This window comes from Eublepharis macularius, chromosome 6 (assembly GCF_028583425.1).
Source record: "Eublepharis macularius isolate TG4126 chromosome 6, MPM_Emac_v1.0, whole genome shotgun sequence".
NCBI classification, from domain to species: domain Eukaryota; kingdom Metazoa; phylum Chordata; class Lepidosauria; order Squamata; family Eublepharidae; genus Eublepharis; species Eublepharis macularius.
In genome coordinates this window covers 69,487,474-69,504,810 of record NC_072795.1, presented here as the reverse complement: position 1 = coordinate 69,504,810, position 17,337 = coordinate 69,487,474, and the positions used below count along the sequence as shown (strand labels likewise).

Genomic DNA, 17,337 nt, shown 5'->3' with positions numbered 1-17,337 from the left:
TTTTGCATTCATAGCTCTTTAACATCACTGATTTTTTTGCAAAACAAGCCACAACAATAAGAAAGCCTTAATACATGCATTCTTTCTGCATTTTATTTATTTTATTTTAATTTTATTTATGCTATTTATAATCTGCCTTTATCACTGAGACGCAAGGCAGATTCCAGAAACGAAGTCAATACAATCAACACAATGGGACATCCAATAAACAGTGCAATAGGATTTGGATTGTAGAAATCTGGAACCAATCAGAAATGTGAAACAGAGATAAAGCAAACATAAGTATTAACATGACACATTGAACAATGCTAAAATTACAGCAACAGTGTGAGCTATACATAGCAGCATAGTCCGCTGTCCCAACCCTTTACTCAAGCATTTTTCAGAATCATTTGTTACAGTACAGTCCTATTACCTGTGTTAAAAAAAAACACCTCTCTTGAATAATTCAGTTTTGCAAAGTATGCAGAAAGCCAGTTGAGTGAGAGCTCTCCTAAGTTCATTGGGCAGGGCATTCTATAAGGTGGGGGACACAACAAAGAATGCAAGTGTGCATGTGGTTGTTGATTTAGCCCATTTGCAAGGTGGCACCTGCACAAGGCCCTGCTCAGATAAGTGAAGTTGTCATGCTGGAGCATGGAGAGGGAGGCCATCCTGTAGATATGAGGGACTAAGGCTGATATGAGGGACCAAAGTCATGAAGGGCTTTCTATGCGATAGCCAGTACCTTACACTGAGCGTGGTAAATTATCAGGCAATGGAGTGACTGCAGGATGCTAGTAATATAAATGCTCTGTCGAGCTCCTGATAATAGTTGAGCTGTGGCTATCTGCACCAACTGGAGTCTCCAAGTTGCCCTTGAGAGGAAACCTATGTAGAGTGCATTACAATAGTCTAGTCTCAATGTTATCAGAGCATAAATCTAGGTGGCAAGATCAGTCATATAAAGCTGGGGGGGGGGATCTTCCAGACTAGACTGAGTTAGAAGAAAACATTTTGTCACAGCTACATTACCTTGCTTCTGCAGCATTAATGATTCATCCAGTATAACCCCAAAGCTCTTAACTGAGTCATAAAGGGTCCCCTAAACCCCATCAAAAGTGGGGGACATAATGTCTTTCAACATCTCTGCCTTCCCAGCCAGTATTACCTCTGTATTTTCAGGGCTTAGTCTCAATTTGATCACTCTTAGCCAATTAACCACAGCAGCCAAGCAACCATTTAGGGCCTCTTTCACATCACCAGGAGATTTTGATAAGTATTAGAGGTGGGCACGAGCCAAAATACTAACCAAAGTTCTTCATAAACCAGGCTGTTTTTTGGTTCGTGAATGTGCAGTTTGTCGGAGGGCATTTCTGATGAACCACAACGATTTTTAGGCCAGTTTGTTTGGTTTGTTTTTCGGTTCATCACTGCAGACAGCCTGGCGCCAATCAATCAATTTCCTAGGCAATGGGAAGGGGGCTTTCTGCAGACCTTCTGCTGCCCTGGAAGTGATGTATTCATGAAACAAACAAACTGGTTCACGAACCAGGCAATTTCAAGCCAGTTCATGGTTCGTGAAATGCGGCAAACCATGAACAGCAACGAACCACCATTTTCCCAGTTCATGCCCATCTCCAATAAGTATATATAGTGTTGGGTATCATCAGCATGTTGATGACAGTCAACCCCAAAACTACAAATGATTTGTCCTAAGAACTTTACATAGAGTTTGAAGAGCATGGGGGATAGGATTGTGCCCTGTGGATCCCACAGTACAGGTCTCACACAGATGATAACTAGTTTCCAACAGCAGCCCTTTAAATCTGGTCCATGAGGAATAATTTGCACATCCCGATACCTACTTTGGTCTACAAATGCCTAAGCAAGATAGCCTGGTCCACCATATCAAAGGCTGTGGATATATCCAGTAGAGGAGCAACAAAGAGGTATGACCTTTGTGTACATCTACTAAAGCCAACATGCCTGTCTGTCTCTGTTGTAGAGCCCAGCCTGAAACCAGCCTGAAAAGGGTCCAGAGCCAATGAGTAATCCAAGAGAGCACAAAAATGTCTTTGGTAACTCAGATGTAGTCTGGCATTCTGTCACTAAGAGCCAAGCTACAAGTGACACCTGACACAGGTTGGACACTTGTCAGCTTCCCTCAAGTTTTGATGGGAAATGTAGGCATCCTGGTCTTGCAGCTGTAGTGGAGAACCAAGCTGTAAAACCAGGACGCCTACATTTCCCATCAAAACTTGAGGGAAGCTGACAAGTGTCCAACCTGTGTAAGACATCACTTGTAGCTTGGCTCTCAGAGTGATGCCTCTGGAAGAAAAGCATGATGGCTATTTCCAATTGTATGCATCTATGAGTGGACCATTTATTTATTGTATGGGTAGGCACCTCAGTGACTAAAAATGCATATACAAGATCCATCCAGAATTAAGCATTTCATGGATTAACATGCCATGCCAATTTGTGCAGAATTTATCCAGTGAAAGACCTTTGAAATCAGTGGGCTTGGACTGGAGTAACTCTGCGTAGGATTCCACTGTATGTTCTGTTCTGAGGCTACTTGCTCACCCTGATTCATTACCTTCACCAGAAGAAGAATAGGAAGCATGGCCCTGTTGATTCTTGGGGACTTCTCAGTGGTTTTTAACACCATCGATCACAACTTCCTTCCAAATTAACTATGTGGGTTCAGAGTAGGAGGCATTAGGCTTTCCAAGAACAGGGAGAAAAGTTTGTTTTGCATCTTTAACAGAAGCTTACTGTGTGGAAATGGGCAGCTGAAGCTTTTCATGGCACAGAGGTAAATAGCACCTGGTAAATAACATCCCATTAAGCAGATGTTAAAATACTGGTGCATTTTTTTCTCCAGGTTTCTGGCAGCCCTATGTGGGGCATTGCTGTTCAGTTGTTCAGCTTCTACCTCACTGGACAAGTCTAGAAAATAATGCTGGCAGTTCACTCTTTTTTCCCACAGAAGCTCTTCTGTGGAGTTCCAAAAGGCTCTTTCTTAGCTCTCATGTTTTTAATATCTACATGCAACAGCCACGAAAGGCTACCCAGAGTATTGGAGAGGGTGGCTGTCAGTATGCAGATGACCCACAGCTGTTTCTATGTTCCATCTGAATCAGTCTGGAGATCTTTGAGAGGATGCCTGAACTTGGCAGTGGGCTGAACGAGGGGAAATACAGCGAGACTCAATCCATTCTGAGTGGAATTGTTCGTGGTGGGTGATCCTAAGACTGAGCAGTGGTAGCACAAGCAACATCTATTCTGGATAGCGGCACATTCCTAGATTTTAGCACATAACCAAAATAGTTTAAGAAACGCTTAGGCAATGTCCCTCATAAACCTGCATCTTTTCATAATGCTTATACTTGTGAACAAAAGCCATTAAGGGCAGAAAAAAAGATAAGGAAAATAATTGTATACAGACCTAGAGAGCAAGCAAAGTAGTCTCCCACATGGGCTTTTAGTAAAAAGGAAATATACAGTGGCCCAATCAAGAAAACGCCCATCCAAAAGTAGATCCCCATAATCCTCATAAATGGATAACTGTACCAAGAAAAACATAATTCCTTCTTACTCAGATATCCTAGTAAACTCAAAGAGAGAGTAGTAAGTTTCACCACATGGCAATTTCCACACGTGGTAAGATTTCTAGTATCTGCTGCTTGACTCCAGTCATGTGAATCCAAATGTTCCTTGAACATTAAGTCCATTCAAAACAGATAGTTACTATTCTATAATAAGTCTGAATATGTGAAAAAATATAATATCAAGGTACATATGATGTATTTGAAGGTATATAGCTATCCAAGCACATGTCCTTGAAGACAGGCAAGAGATAATGCTATTTCTGACCTGATATTCCCATCCTTTCCCTTTGTCCCCAGGGTTTAGTATGCAACCTCCATTCCCAGCTCACTTGCAACCCTGCATCCAAAAATGTCCATTTTGGAGGTTTGTGTACATGAATTTTGGGAAGTTTTCCTGCCCCTTGAAGACTGGTGACTTCCTGAAGTACAAGTTTTTCTCTTTCTCTTTTTAAAAGTATCCAATCCAATACATTATTTCTCCCATGCCATTCCCCATTCTATCTTGGCTTTCATACCATACAACTTTAAAGATGATTCAAGGGAAATTACAGGGGAGTTATACCCCATCTGTCTCTGGAAATAGTCTCTGTGTTGGTAGTATTTGCCAATGACACTCCATTTCCCCAATTATCTCCACTGTTTTATCTCTATCTGCCTGGATCAGTGAAGGAGAAGAGGCAATGTGTTTATTTAAGGAAGATGTTAAATGCATTTAATTCCCTCAAGCCACTTTATGCAAACATTGTGAGCTGCTGGAATGTGGGACTCATTTATTAACACTCAGAAGTTCATACATTGGCAATGAGATTTTGTTGTGGCTGTATTATAATTTGACTAGATTCCAAGCTTGCTTTGGAAGTTGTTGATGGACAACTTGAGTATTATTGTGAAACCAGTAAACCTACTGTGTGAACTTTATGTAAGAAAAGTTAGCAAGTAGTGTCTCTGCAATGTTAGCACCTGTTTGTTTTGCCATTAAGCAGCAGGTCTTGCTGTTTTCTCTTGGTTTACTTTTCTTCAGATGGCCTTCTTGTTTTGATCCCACTTTAAGACTTACTCCCACACTTGGCTTTGATTTTCAAAGCTCTGATTCAGCTGAAGCCATTAGACCACAATGGCATACAGATTATACAACATCATATTAAGACATCATCATAATAATAACAGTTCCTTTGTATACCGCTCTTCTGGACAGATTAGTGCCCACTCAGAGTGGTGAAGAAAGACAGTGTTGTTACTGTGAAGGGACTGTGGCTCAGTGGCAGAGCATCTGGTTTGCATGCAGAAGGTCCTACGTTCAATCCTCAGCATCTTTAGTTAGAGGGATCAGGTAGCAGGTGATGCAGAAGACCTCTGCCTGAGACTCTGGAGATCTGCTGCCAGTCTAATAGACAGTTGTTACACTGATAAACCAATAGTCTGACTCTATATAAGGCAGCTTCAACACGAGTTCACATACATTGCTTTGAATTCCTTGAAGGATGGACAGGAACCAAATGTTGGCAGTCTCCTGCCTTTCATATTTTCATCTTTGCACCCCTCTCACTCCCAGCAGGAATATATGTGCTAAGTCCATGAGCAAGTCCCAGCAAAGCAAGCACAGGGAGCAATTGACATGGGTTGTGCCTCAAGATGGATCTTGTGGCAATGACCCTGCATTAACACAGTAATGATCTTGCAGCAATGACAACTTTCCTGGAAGTTTTTCAGTGGCAGGAAACAGAGAAGGGCAAGTTGTGCAACAGGACAAAAGCAATCAAGTCACACTAGGCTGGAAGACAAAGACTCCTCTACCCTTACGTTTCAGATAGGTAGCCAAAGATGGCTCCTTAGAGGATTTGCTAATTTCCTCTTTACCTCAGGAAGGCTCTGTCAGTTTCACCTCCCCTTCTAGAAGGCAAGAGGAAATAAACAAATCCTCTGAAGAGATCTTTGCTGGCTCTGTAAAGAGGGGAAATTGATAAAGCCTTCCAATGTCTTTTAAAACTCAGCTTCCCAGCTAACATTGCGACTCCCTTCATGTGAGCGTCCTCATGTAATTCATCTCTTGTAGTTTAGCTCTTATACATTAAAAATCTTGTTGGTCTCTCTGTGGTGCTGCTGGCCTCAAATCCTGCTATCATTTACATGGTATGCAATTACTAACCATTAATGTAATCTCTGGATGTTGTGCCCTGTGACAGCTGGGAAACTCCATTCCAAATCCTCCCATTGTGTGAAAGGGAAATATATATGACTCAACATCATGCCTTCCATTTTTAAACTCTTTCTTATAATTCAATCAATAAACTTCTCATCTGACTGCCTTTCCCTTCTAATCCTATTAAGTACTCTTCCAGTTCTATAGTTTTCTCTAATAACTTGTCCAACTCCCAAGTTTTTCTTTTATCGTTTGTTGCAATCCTTTGTTCTAATAAGACCCTGAGCCCAAAATAATATCAGTATCCTAACATTAATGCCAAAAACTTGAGTCAGATTCCTGGCTTCAACTGGACCGCAACCCACTCCCAACACACTGGATCCCTCCTTCTGTCCTGATTTCAATGCAGATTTGAATGGGTATATCTTTGCTCCTCATCTTATTTTCTCCTTATTTTCTAACCCACACTGCACTACACAGAAAGCTGTCATTTTGCTTCTCTCTGCTAGCTAGGACCTGTGTTCACATCTCCTTGGTCCTGTTCCCATTTTTTCACACATTTGCATTTGTAGCTTAGAAGTAATTCCTGCTCCAAACTGGAGTTACTTGTTGATTTCTGAAAGGTGTATTGTTAGTTTGAATAGGAACTGTATTATTTGTCTGTGCCTTGATTTAGTATTTGTTTAGGATAAGTTTCTTCCCTCCCTAATATTGTACCAAATCCCTCAATAAATTTTATATTTCTTTAAAAAAATTTAAATCTGGTCTCTGTCATCCTTTTTCCTGCTGAATATGCAACTCTGAGCCACCTCTTTAGGTAAAAGAGCTCTGCTTTCCACTCCCTGCATAAACATGCAAGCTAATTCCCCTTGTCAGTGTGAACACATATGTTCATGTCTTTGCAGGGGATGCGGTAATACAAATGCAAGAAACAGATTCCCCTAGGTACTCTGGCTTGAATCATCTAGAACCATTTGCCCTGCAAATACCTTCTGTAGGCTAGTGAGAACCATTGGATTTAACTTTATTTGAAAGTAAAAATGTAGCATCCCCTCACGGAAAAAAAGGAGCTCACCTTGGAGGATCTACAGCAGTCAGACTTCTTCTTTCAGACTGAGATGTCATCAAGGATCCTCTACTCCTTGGCTCTTATTCCAAACCCAAAAGTCAAACTCTGTTGAGCTTGCCATGGGATTCCCGTCTCTCTGAAGAGTAGTCTTTCTATAAGCCATATTAAATTAATAGCCTCATAAAAAGCCCATCGTGAGAAGTAATTGGCTTGTGGGGTTTTCCTATAAAAATAATAAAGAGACTGCCAAAAGCAGTTTCCTGAGGTCAATTATCTCAGTGTTCCTGAAAGTGAGATGGAAGTCCAGCCTAACATTTCCTTTCACAGGTGTGTTAATCAAAATCCAGGTGGTGTCCTACAAATCTAACTCCATCAGCTGCCATAGCAAAAACAATTGCTCAGATTAAAGTCAAGTGATGGACCTACAATGATTTTCTTTACACCGCCTCTGGGGTGGTTAATCAGTGCACCTGAAATCAAACTGGTGGAGACATAATGTAAAGCAAGACTAAGTGGAATGCCTTATTTATATTTCTCTATTTCTCCTACCTGAAAATCCTACTCTAGCTCATCCTTTCCTAAGGAGATTAGACACCTGTTCTTAGAAAACAAGACAGATTGTGTCCTGATGTGCATTTCAACATTGTCCAGTAACTAGAAGTAAAACATAAAATGCTTAAAAACAACACTTGCTTTCATTCAAAAGTCATGTTTCCAGCTCTCCTCTTTACCCTGTTTACACTCTAAATTTTAAAAAGATGGAGGCTTTTGATATGTCCCCATCATTGTACTATAGGTGACCTAAGAAATATCTTCTCCTTTTTTATAATCCCACTGGGTCACCAAAATTATTTTGAGGGACACCATCCAGAAAGAATTAGCAGTAACAGTCTACAATATCAAAACTACATCAAAACAATAAAGGTCTGAGACATTTATCCTGATATGAGCAGGATCCTGACATGAGCAGGTCCTAATCATAGTTATCCCAAATTGTGTCTAGTTGGTCATTACAAAACATAAAACTATGCAATCAGACAGCATAAGACAGCCAATAAAATGCAATGACTAATATTACAAAATTTTTAAAATGCAACAAAAACAGTACATGATATAGCATATAAACAATGCTAAACATGGAATTATAAAAGTAGAAGACAATGCAGTAAGAGCAAAATAATACATACAATAAAGAGATGGCTGAACTAGCAATTGGGATTTTAAATTTTTATTTTAAATTAAAAGTGTTTTGGTAGGCAGAACTAGAGAAATACATATATTCTAGGTATCTGAAACTTTAAATGGAGGGAGCATACAATATTTAAAATTGGTTTTGGATCCTTGGCTGGGTCAGGAACAACAACCCTATCCGGCGACCAGGCTGGACTTGGGAACCCTCCCAGAGCCACACCCAGAGCCCAGACTGGCAGCCCCACCATCCAGCCTTGCCACCCTTGGCACTCACCCGACAAGGAGGAAACAAGCAGCAGCAAGGTGGAGACAGGCAGCAAAGGCACCAACAGAGAACTGGACCGCCAGGGAGGGCCCAGGTGTTGACAAGCCCTCATCAGCAGGAGGCAGGCTAGATGGCCCAGGTGCTGACCAGCTTTTGTCAGCAGGAGGCAAGCTAGATGGCAGCTCCTGGGTCCTAGCCACCACCCGCTTCCCATCCAGGCCCTTAGAGCGGCCCAGCCTAGCTGGAGGAAGAGGGCACAGGAGGCAGAGACAGTCAGCCCATGCCACCACAGGCAGCAGATCATGGGCAGCACCGGTGGCACAGGGCCACACCCCAACCCAGTAGCAGGCATGGGAAGAACTACAGCCCAACAACCCAGCAAACAGGCTAGAGGGGATGGAAAAGGGCCAGGAGAGGCTGAGGGCAAAACAGGCACAGCTGTGGCTACCTAAGGCAGCCAGGGCAGCAGCTAAGCTGTTGGGGGTGGGGCTAGGAGGTGGTGCTTGGGAATGGTGAGGGGATAAAAGGGAGGTCCACCCACAAGTGGAGGAGGGAGGGAGGAAATTGAGAGTGGAGAGGAGAGTGTAGGAGCAGGTGGTTTGTTTCTAGAGTGGAGGTCAGTCTACTCAGGGTTGTAGAGAGGCCCCTGGGAAGTACCCAGGGCCCAATCACCCTGCTTCTGAAACCTTCAGGAGACAATATCCCTGCAGCTGAGAGGGACTAGTGGGCTAGCAGTGGTGGAGTAGACCCAAAGGCCAAGAAGTAGAAGTCAGGCAGGTGGCAAATGAGCCCCACCATGGCAGAAAGAGACATGTGAGGGGCGGAGCATGCCTGAGCCTGACAAACCCGTCCAAGAGTACAGGTGCTCTGTACTTGTCCCATCCAAGAGTACAGGTACAGAATGCTGAAAAGCATTCTGCATGCCCAAAGGCTAGCCACTTCATATAAGTGCCTCAGAGTTAAGCGCATGCTCAACTTTAGCTGGATCATGCTGACATTAAATGAGGCAACAAATGAAATCTGCTTGGAAAATATGAGCTCAACAGAATCTTCAGTTTTGCTTTTGTAGTATTCATTAGTAAAAGGGTCAAGGCATGGAGGGGAAAATAAAATATTCTGCTAAAGTCAGCGTATGTCCTCTTATCCTAGGAGGAACCACCTGTCTACACATACGCATGCCAGATCGCCTGCTGAGATAAATAAATGTAGCTCTGTTGACTTTGATGGCACCATGCCAGACTAAATCAAATATGCCTTCAGCGCTGTTTGTGTATATTTATAATCTGTACTGAACAGACACTGAACCAATTTATTTTAAACATTTAAAAAATGATGTCCTATAAATAAGCATGTCCAAGGCTATAAAGTGGAATTCTAAGGACACTTTCATGGGAGTTAGTCCCATTGAATAGACTTGCAGTGAAATTCTAAAGAGAGTTACTCCAGTCTAAGCCCAGACTAGAATAACTCTGCTTAGACTAGAACAGACTAGAATAACTAGATCAGAATAACTCTGTTTAGGATTGCACTGTTAGTTAAGATGTCACTGTTACTCAGCGAGATAAAATGTATTTGAAATATTTTTCAGCCACCTTTCCACCCAACTCAAAGTAACAAACAATAAAAACATTAAAACAAGCATTAAAACACATATACATATAAAACAATTAGAAATGCTTAAAACAAAACACATAGATGCATGAATAGAAAGTAGGATCAATAAAAATCAGTCAGGGAAGACCAAGCAAAACAGAACAATCTTCACCAGCTGGTAGAAGCCAATTAACAGAAGAAAACATGAATCTCACTGGAAAGCGAATTCCATAATTTTGGAACCATTATCAAGAAGGCCTTGGGTTGCTAGTCAACTATCCTCAGGTGGTGGGGGCATCCAAAGCAGGACCTCTGAGGATGACTGTAGTGGTCAGGTAAGTATGCTGGCCCCAGGTGCTTTAGGGCATTAAAGGTCAATACCAGCACCTTGAACTGGGCCCAGAAGCCAGTGTAGGTTGAACAAGACTAGAATGATACCACCCTTACTACTCATTCCAGTCAGAATGGCATCAGCATTCACTATCAACACATTAAAGTTGTGACTGATACTTTCCTGGGAGTAAGTCTAACTAACTAAAGTGACACTGACCTCTGAGTAGATCTGTTTAGGCTTGTTTCCTCACTAAGAATGCTAACTGGCCAGGAAAAAAGTTGTCACTCAACATTATCCACAGAAATAATTCTTGGAGTGGGTAAGGTTTATTAATTATATCTGTAAATCACCTACTTTTTTCCTCTCTCCCCCACCATATCTTTCATGTTGTTCTGGATCTCATAAAGCTTCCTTCCCAGTAAACATGATTTGGATCACAGTGTCATGCTGCAAGGGCTAGATATGAGACCTCAGTGTTTAATGGGGTCTTACCATTCTCTCGCCATCACTCAAATCTTCCTCTTTCCCTCATTTTGGCTGGACGCTTCTGAGCACAGGGAGTTTAGATTATATAATTTGTAAAATTTGCACAAGTCACATCATTAGAATTAAACATGTAGTGTTCATCTGAGCTGACTTTTGGCCCAGGAAGCATTCCTCCAGAACAGTGCAGAGTCTACGTCTAGCAGCTGGATCTCAAAGATCATTCTAGACCTCCTGCTGACTAGCTGGACCCATGTGTCAGGATACATTTTAAAAAATCAGTATTCTAGAAATTACCAGCATGGGTGTCCACAGGGGCAAGGGGGTACTTGGTCCCCAAAACCTAAATTAGTTTGGGAGGGAAGTACTGTTATTCTCCAGAGTAGACAAAGGCAGGATACTTCAACCTATATTGGTCTCTGCTGGTCCATGCTGCTGACAATGACTATTGCAAGACTAGCCTGAGCATCTGGACTTCCCACTTTGCCACCATACATAAAAAATAGAACATTTTAAAATTATCCTTTCTCCTTGTTCCAGTTTTTCACTCTGGAGGATACTTCCCTTCACAAGTATCACACCATGATATCCTAAGCATATGATAAACACAGTACCTATAAGGTATAACTTCCATTGATTACATGTAAGGAAAGTCTCTTTATTGACAGACATAGCAAGCCACTGAAATGGAATAGCTATGTAAGCTGAATGGTGGTCTCATAAAAGAAGTAGAAAGCAAGTACGTCAGCTGCAGGCACTGAACAGTGATGCTCTAAATTATTGCACTACAGAAGTGAACAAATGGCAGTGACATCACACTTCAACCAATACCTTTTCTAACTTAAGTCACAAATTGCTACAGCCTTGGGATTCCCTTCCACCACCCCATCCCATTCATGCTTCACATACTTTGTGAATTTGATGTGGGATTGATTTATTTTTATGACTTCTCTTCATAGCCTAAAGGGGTTTGTAATGTGGGCGGGGGCAGAGGGACATAGCCTTCCCTGGATCACTTCCCAGTTGTTTGCTGCAGCCATCTGGACATCTTCTAAAAGTGACCTACAGAATAACAATTCAGGTCTGTCAAATGGATGGGCTTTTGCTCAAGTCAGACATTTTAATAGGACTTTACTAAAACTTCTTGTGAAGACTGATGAAATTTGATGAGAGCTTTAAAAAGAAGGCAAAGTATTTAAACATACTCAGATATCCTTTTTTCTGTAGTCACCCAAAGAAGCAAAGGAAGCTGTCTAGTAGCACCTTTAAGACTAACCAACTTTACTGTAGCATAAGCTTTCGAGAACCACAGCTCTTTGGCAGATGCATGGAGGGTATGAAGAAACTGGCCAGATATATATAGGTAGTGAGGGGAGGGGGGAGTAGATGCAAATCAGTTTGCTTCTGGTAATGAAACCAGCTACTTCTGATAATGAGCTAACCATTCATAGTCTCTATTCAATCCAAGTCTGACTGAGTCAAATTTACATATGCATTCCAATTCATCAGCTTCCCGTTTGTTTTTGAAAGGTTTCTGTTGAACTATGGTAACCTTTAAGTCCTTGATGGAATGTCCTGGTAGATTGAAGTGTTCTCCCACTGGTTTCTGGACATTGCCATTTTTAATGTCAGATTTGTGTCCATTTATTCTTTTGTGCAGAGGTTGGCTGGTTTGTCCAATGTACAGAGCGGATGGATATTGTTGGCACATGAGGGCATATATCATGTTGGAGGATTAGCAGCTGTGAAAGCCAGATATAGTGTACTTGATGCCATTGGGTCCTGTAATCGTATTTCCTGGGTAGATATGAGGGCAGAGTTGGCATCTGGGTTTGTTGCAGGGTCTATTGCACATGTTGGTGACTCTGCTAGCTGATTCATGGTTGTTAGTGAGAAGTCATATAAGGTTGGGGGCCAGCTGTATGTAGGCGAGGTCTTCCACCCAGGGCTTGTGAGAGAGAGGCATCGTTTTCCAGGATGAGCTGTAGATCACTGATATAGTGTATATCCTTGTGTGTTCTTTGAGGATTTGAGGGCTTCAACCCTAATCTAAAACTTTGGCCCATTTTGGCTACAGCTACCCACATAGTTGTTTTGGAACTCAGTCTGCAGGTGTCCTACTCTGTAGGGCTGACTTGTTGGTTAAAACCTGGTAGGGCTCAGAATCTTACCTCTCAGTTCCACAGCTGAAGGTTTCGTCAAGAGAGACTGTGGCAGCTCATTACCCTGGAAGTGAGGACTCACTCCCAGTTTTGAGTGTTTTGCTCTTGACCTCCCACTCAGTGCGGCTTGTAGATACAGCCATCTTTGACACCCGTGGGAATTCTATGTGTAACTACAAAAGAAAGTCTGAAGCCTAGAAGATTTAGTGACATGACTAGAAGCAGCAGATTGGGCCGTGTCTAAAAATCCGCAATGCCCAATAGCAGATTCTGGAATTGTTGTGTGGATTCACTTCTATTTTCCCCTAAAGTCTCTGGTATTACCTGCTTCACAAAGAGTTAATATTTTGTTTCATCTGCAGATAAGATCTGAAGAAGGGAGCTCTCTGACTCTCAAAAGCTTATATCCTGAAAATCTTGTTGTTTTATAAGGTGCCACTGGACTCAAATCCTGATTTTATACTGCAGACCAACATGGTTGCCCACCTAAACTTGTCTTGTCTGGCCATTCTTATGTCCATAATTTGTTTATAGTGAATAGACTGTTATGATTACAAGGAAACTTCATGGAAAAGAATATTATATATTATGAATGCCTTCAGGAGACAAGGCACATGATACGAAGATCTAATAAAACTGATAGCTGTTTCCAAAGCTAATTTTTATTTTATTCTTGAGAATTAAACACTTACATTAATAGTTTTCCAGATCAGCTTTAATATTATTAATTATTCCACCAAAGCAACTAGACCAAATAGAGATCTTGATAAATATTTTATATAAAAATATAAAAAACTTATTTATCAGGATCTCTATTTGGACTAGTTTCTCATCCATAAAACAGACAGTAAACATTCCACCACAGAGACAGTTTCAAAACATTTTATTTTGTACAGCTTGGGTTTTCCCTCCACCCGATACCCTCATTCATATTGTGCCTTTCTCATGTGTCTTACTAACAGCTGATAATTAAGTCTCTTTGGATTGAAAAAGTTACTACGGTAGGAGAATTCATGTGTAAACAATTTTAACCGCTGCAAATCTATCTTCCTTTTAAGAGAAATCAAGTGTGTCAGCTTGATTAAATTTAGCATTCACATTTGGAATATAAGAAATAAATTAAATGAAAACAAGGCATATTCCCAACAATGAAATCTTGGGTACAGCTGTGTGGTTACAACCATACTTCATGCCTACATATCATAAAAAAGAATTACATTCTTCAGCATGGGAACTGTGAAGGCTTAACACTGCCACACACCTCTCCGATCTTCTTAATGTATATTGTGACTGCATAATACACATGAGTTTAGAGCTTCACAAATTAATGCTGTTCCTTCAGGAGACCAGTTCTCAGCACTGTATTTTCTTAGGATGGCTACACTGGTAACGTTGTCTTTTTCACAGAGTTTTAAGAAGTATGTTTAGGAAGAGGTAGTTGCAGCAATACAGCTATGCATCTTTAGAAGCTGCTTGATTACAAGTTGAACACAAAGTTTGCAAGGTATTTACTTGAAAGTAAGCCGCATTGATTTCAATACCTCTTACTTTCAATCAAGACTCTTAAAAATAAAACCTATGATAGTAAAGAAATATTTAAAAACAAGCACCTCCCTCATGTAGTTTCACTGATATCCAGAGGGCAGCATTTGACACTAAGAGAGTATAAAGGACAACATTGCCTATTCCATCCTTTGATTTTAAAAAACACAGTGATCTCAAGTAAATATTTTGTTACAGGTTACTCTCAAAGCAGTAATATTGTCTTGTATATCAAAGAATAATATTTAAGTTCAGATGGAGATGCCAAGGCAGAAGGTGAGGTGTGATTGTGCAAATGTTTAGGCCACAATTTTGGGAAGTGGGTTGCTAAGTGGGAAACCACCTCCAGTGAAGCGTGGAATTCTGGTCTTCTGGATGGAGAAATCATGTTCTATGTTACTGAAGGCTCTCTCCTTTTCCCTTTGTAATGAGAAGGGGCAAAAAGAAAGAGATAAGGAAAGGAATGTTGCATATTTTTACGCTAAGTTTTTGATAATATTTCCAAAAGTTCCTAAAGTTTTCATCATTTCAGCTGTTCTTTCAAGAGATCATTAAAAAACTATGTTGATGAAAGTCTGTTATGTTAAACAGCTACAATCAGATGCCTGTTTGAATCTAATTAAATGACTGCTGATGGTACACAGAATTATTAAAAAATAGAACTAAATGAGCTCCCCTAATGTTACCCCCTCAAAATGGCCACAGTTTTCTCATTAGGAGTAGAATAAGTGTAGTTTGTCACTTGAAATTTCTAATATTAGTACTGCTTCTCCAAACGATAATTTGTTTTCCAATGAAAGGCTGAAATCATCAAAGGCAAAAAGGGGAGATATTTTTCCTTTGTTGAATTTTAACGAATAAATTGTGTCAGCCACTTCCAAATTTAACAGTCTTCGAGTGATAATTATCCAGTTTGTTCTTTTTACACAAAAGGAACACTGCCTATATGACTTTGAACCAGTAGCTATAGCCTCTAGAACGTGCTCCGCAGGATGAACCATCACAGCTTGAACTGAGTGGCCACAGGAGAACAGAGGACAGTTTCACTATTCACTCAGCTATTTAATGAGATGAGGGAGGAGAGCGATACAGGGAGTATGTTTTCATGAACTGAGGTATATCAAGATGCTATACTAATGCAGAAAAACATTCCAATAAAGTAATTAGGCCTTTGTAAAATATTCCCTTCTATTAAGTACAGCAGTGCCACCCTTAAAACAGGATTTTGAAAGCATCTTTTTAAGACTTTGTGTGATCCAGATCAAAGCCTCAAACATTCTGTAGCTATCTACTGTTCAAATAATTAAATAGTTTCCTAGAATTGATGGTATTTTTTGCCCAATAATATTTTTTTTTAAATAAATAATCCTGCTCTAGGAAAGAATAATTTCAAGGCCAGGCAATTGAGGAGAGAGCAAGGTGTGTACAATTAAAGGAAATATATGCACTGATCTCTTTTAAAGCACACTGTGATCCAAGCAAGTATCCAAGGATGGCAAGAGACAGAGGATGACCCTATGGCAATCCCTCTGCAGGTGCAGCAGCACCCATGAAATACATGCACGTGCCCTATGGTGTTTAAATCAGAATTCAGATTTTACATTACAGAGTTCTTCATGTTGTAATAAAAACTGAAATATATTATGAAGATGGTGTTTTTACCTACAAATATGCAAGTTTCCCTGATCAAAGGCAGAAAAAGAGAGAGTTAAACAGGATGAACATAAGGCAAAAATTCTAGGCTTACGAACATCAAGATAGATCTTGCATAAAATTGAGAAATAATAGAAACCATAGTATTGCATGTAAATAGCACACAAATGTATTAGTTTGTGCCAAGCTGCACTCTCTATAAAAATTGGTTTCCTATTCCTTATAGATGGTCTGTTGCCCTTTAAGATACAATGATAACAGAAAATAAAATTCCAGAGTTGAAAATACTGCAAAGAAGGCTGCTTCCCTTCTAAAGCTGAAATGGAAAGCAAAACCCAAAGTTCAAATTCTAAAGATTATAGCTATTTTCAAAAGGACACTTAGCTGTTAGAAATGGATTGCTAGACATTGTGGTGGCATTGTGTATTGATCATAAAGCTCCAGGAAAGCCATTAGCCATGAACAATTGTTGCTAATTCCAAACATCAAGGCAGCATTATGCCATTTGCAGAAGGGCAAAGGGCACCTTTGATCACTGACTGTTTTGCTAATTCAGTCATCAAAGCTTTTCTTTCCCTTAAAATATGATTCGGTAAGAGAAATAAGGCAACTGATTTCTAAATAGGGTACTAGGGCAGGTTCTCAGAGTAGGAAGTTAGGGAAATAATATTTGATTCATTGTCATATGAGTTGTACAGTACACATCCTATCCATATAGAAGGAAAATGTGTAATTGCAAAAATCCAAACAAGAAATTGCTGACTAGAACTAAGAGAATATTAGATGCCATAAATAGTCAAATGTGTACCCATAACAAAATATGAGTATGTTCAATCACAAGATCTTTTTGCAGGGGTAGGATGGGGGAATTCCCTAACATGAAAGTATTTTCTGTCTAGGAAAACTGCGTGGCTATAAAAGCAACTCAATAGAGAATGCCTCAGCTTAACCAGAACGCTTCCTGATACAGTCAACCACAAAGTGGCAGCAAACAAAGTATTGTTTAGTCAGAGTATTATGGTAATGTGAGAAAGGAGAAAAGTTATCTACAAGGCTACAAAAGGAATTTAGCCTTCAGACCAACTTTTTTGAAATGAGACTCAAATCACAAGGATCACACACCTGTTAACACTGAACATGTTTGTATTTTATCTATACAGCAACTTCTAGCAATCCATTTCTAACAGCTAAGTGTCCTTTTGAAAACAGCTATAATTTTTAGAATTTGAACTCTGGGTTTTGCTTTCCATTTCAGCATTAGAAGGGAAGCAGCCTTCTTTGCAGTATGTAATGTAAAATTACATTAAAG

The 17,337-nt window shown here is 40.3% G+C and overlaps 1 protein-coding gene across 1 annotated transcript in view; it reads right to left on the bottom strand.

The window, feature by feature from the left end:
- Positions 1-13,695: 13,695 nt before the first annotated feature.
- Positions 13,696-17,337, bottom strand: part of CFAP58 (cilia and flagella associated protein 58) — a 144,924-nt gene continuing 141,282 nt past the window's right edge. Inside the window, exon 18 of the mRNA XM_054983438.1 lies at positions 13,696-14,795. Within this exon, the coding sequence (XP_054839413.1) occupies positions 14,675-14,795 (121 nt within the window). The 3' untranslated portion in view covers positions 13,696-14,674. The remainder of the gene's footprint in view (positions 14,796-17,337) is intronic.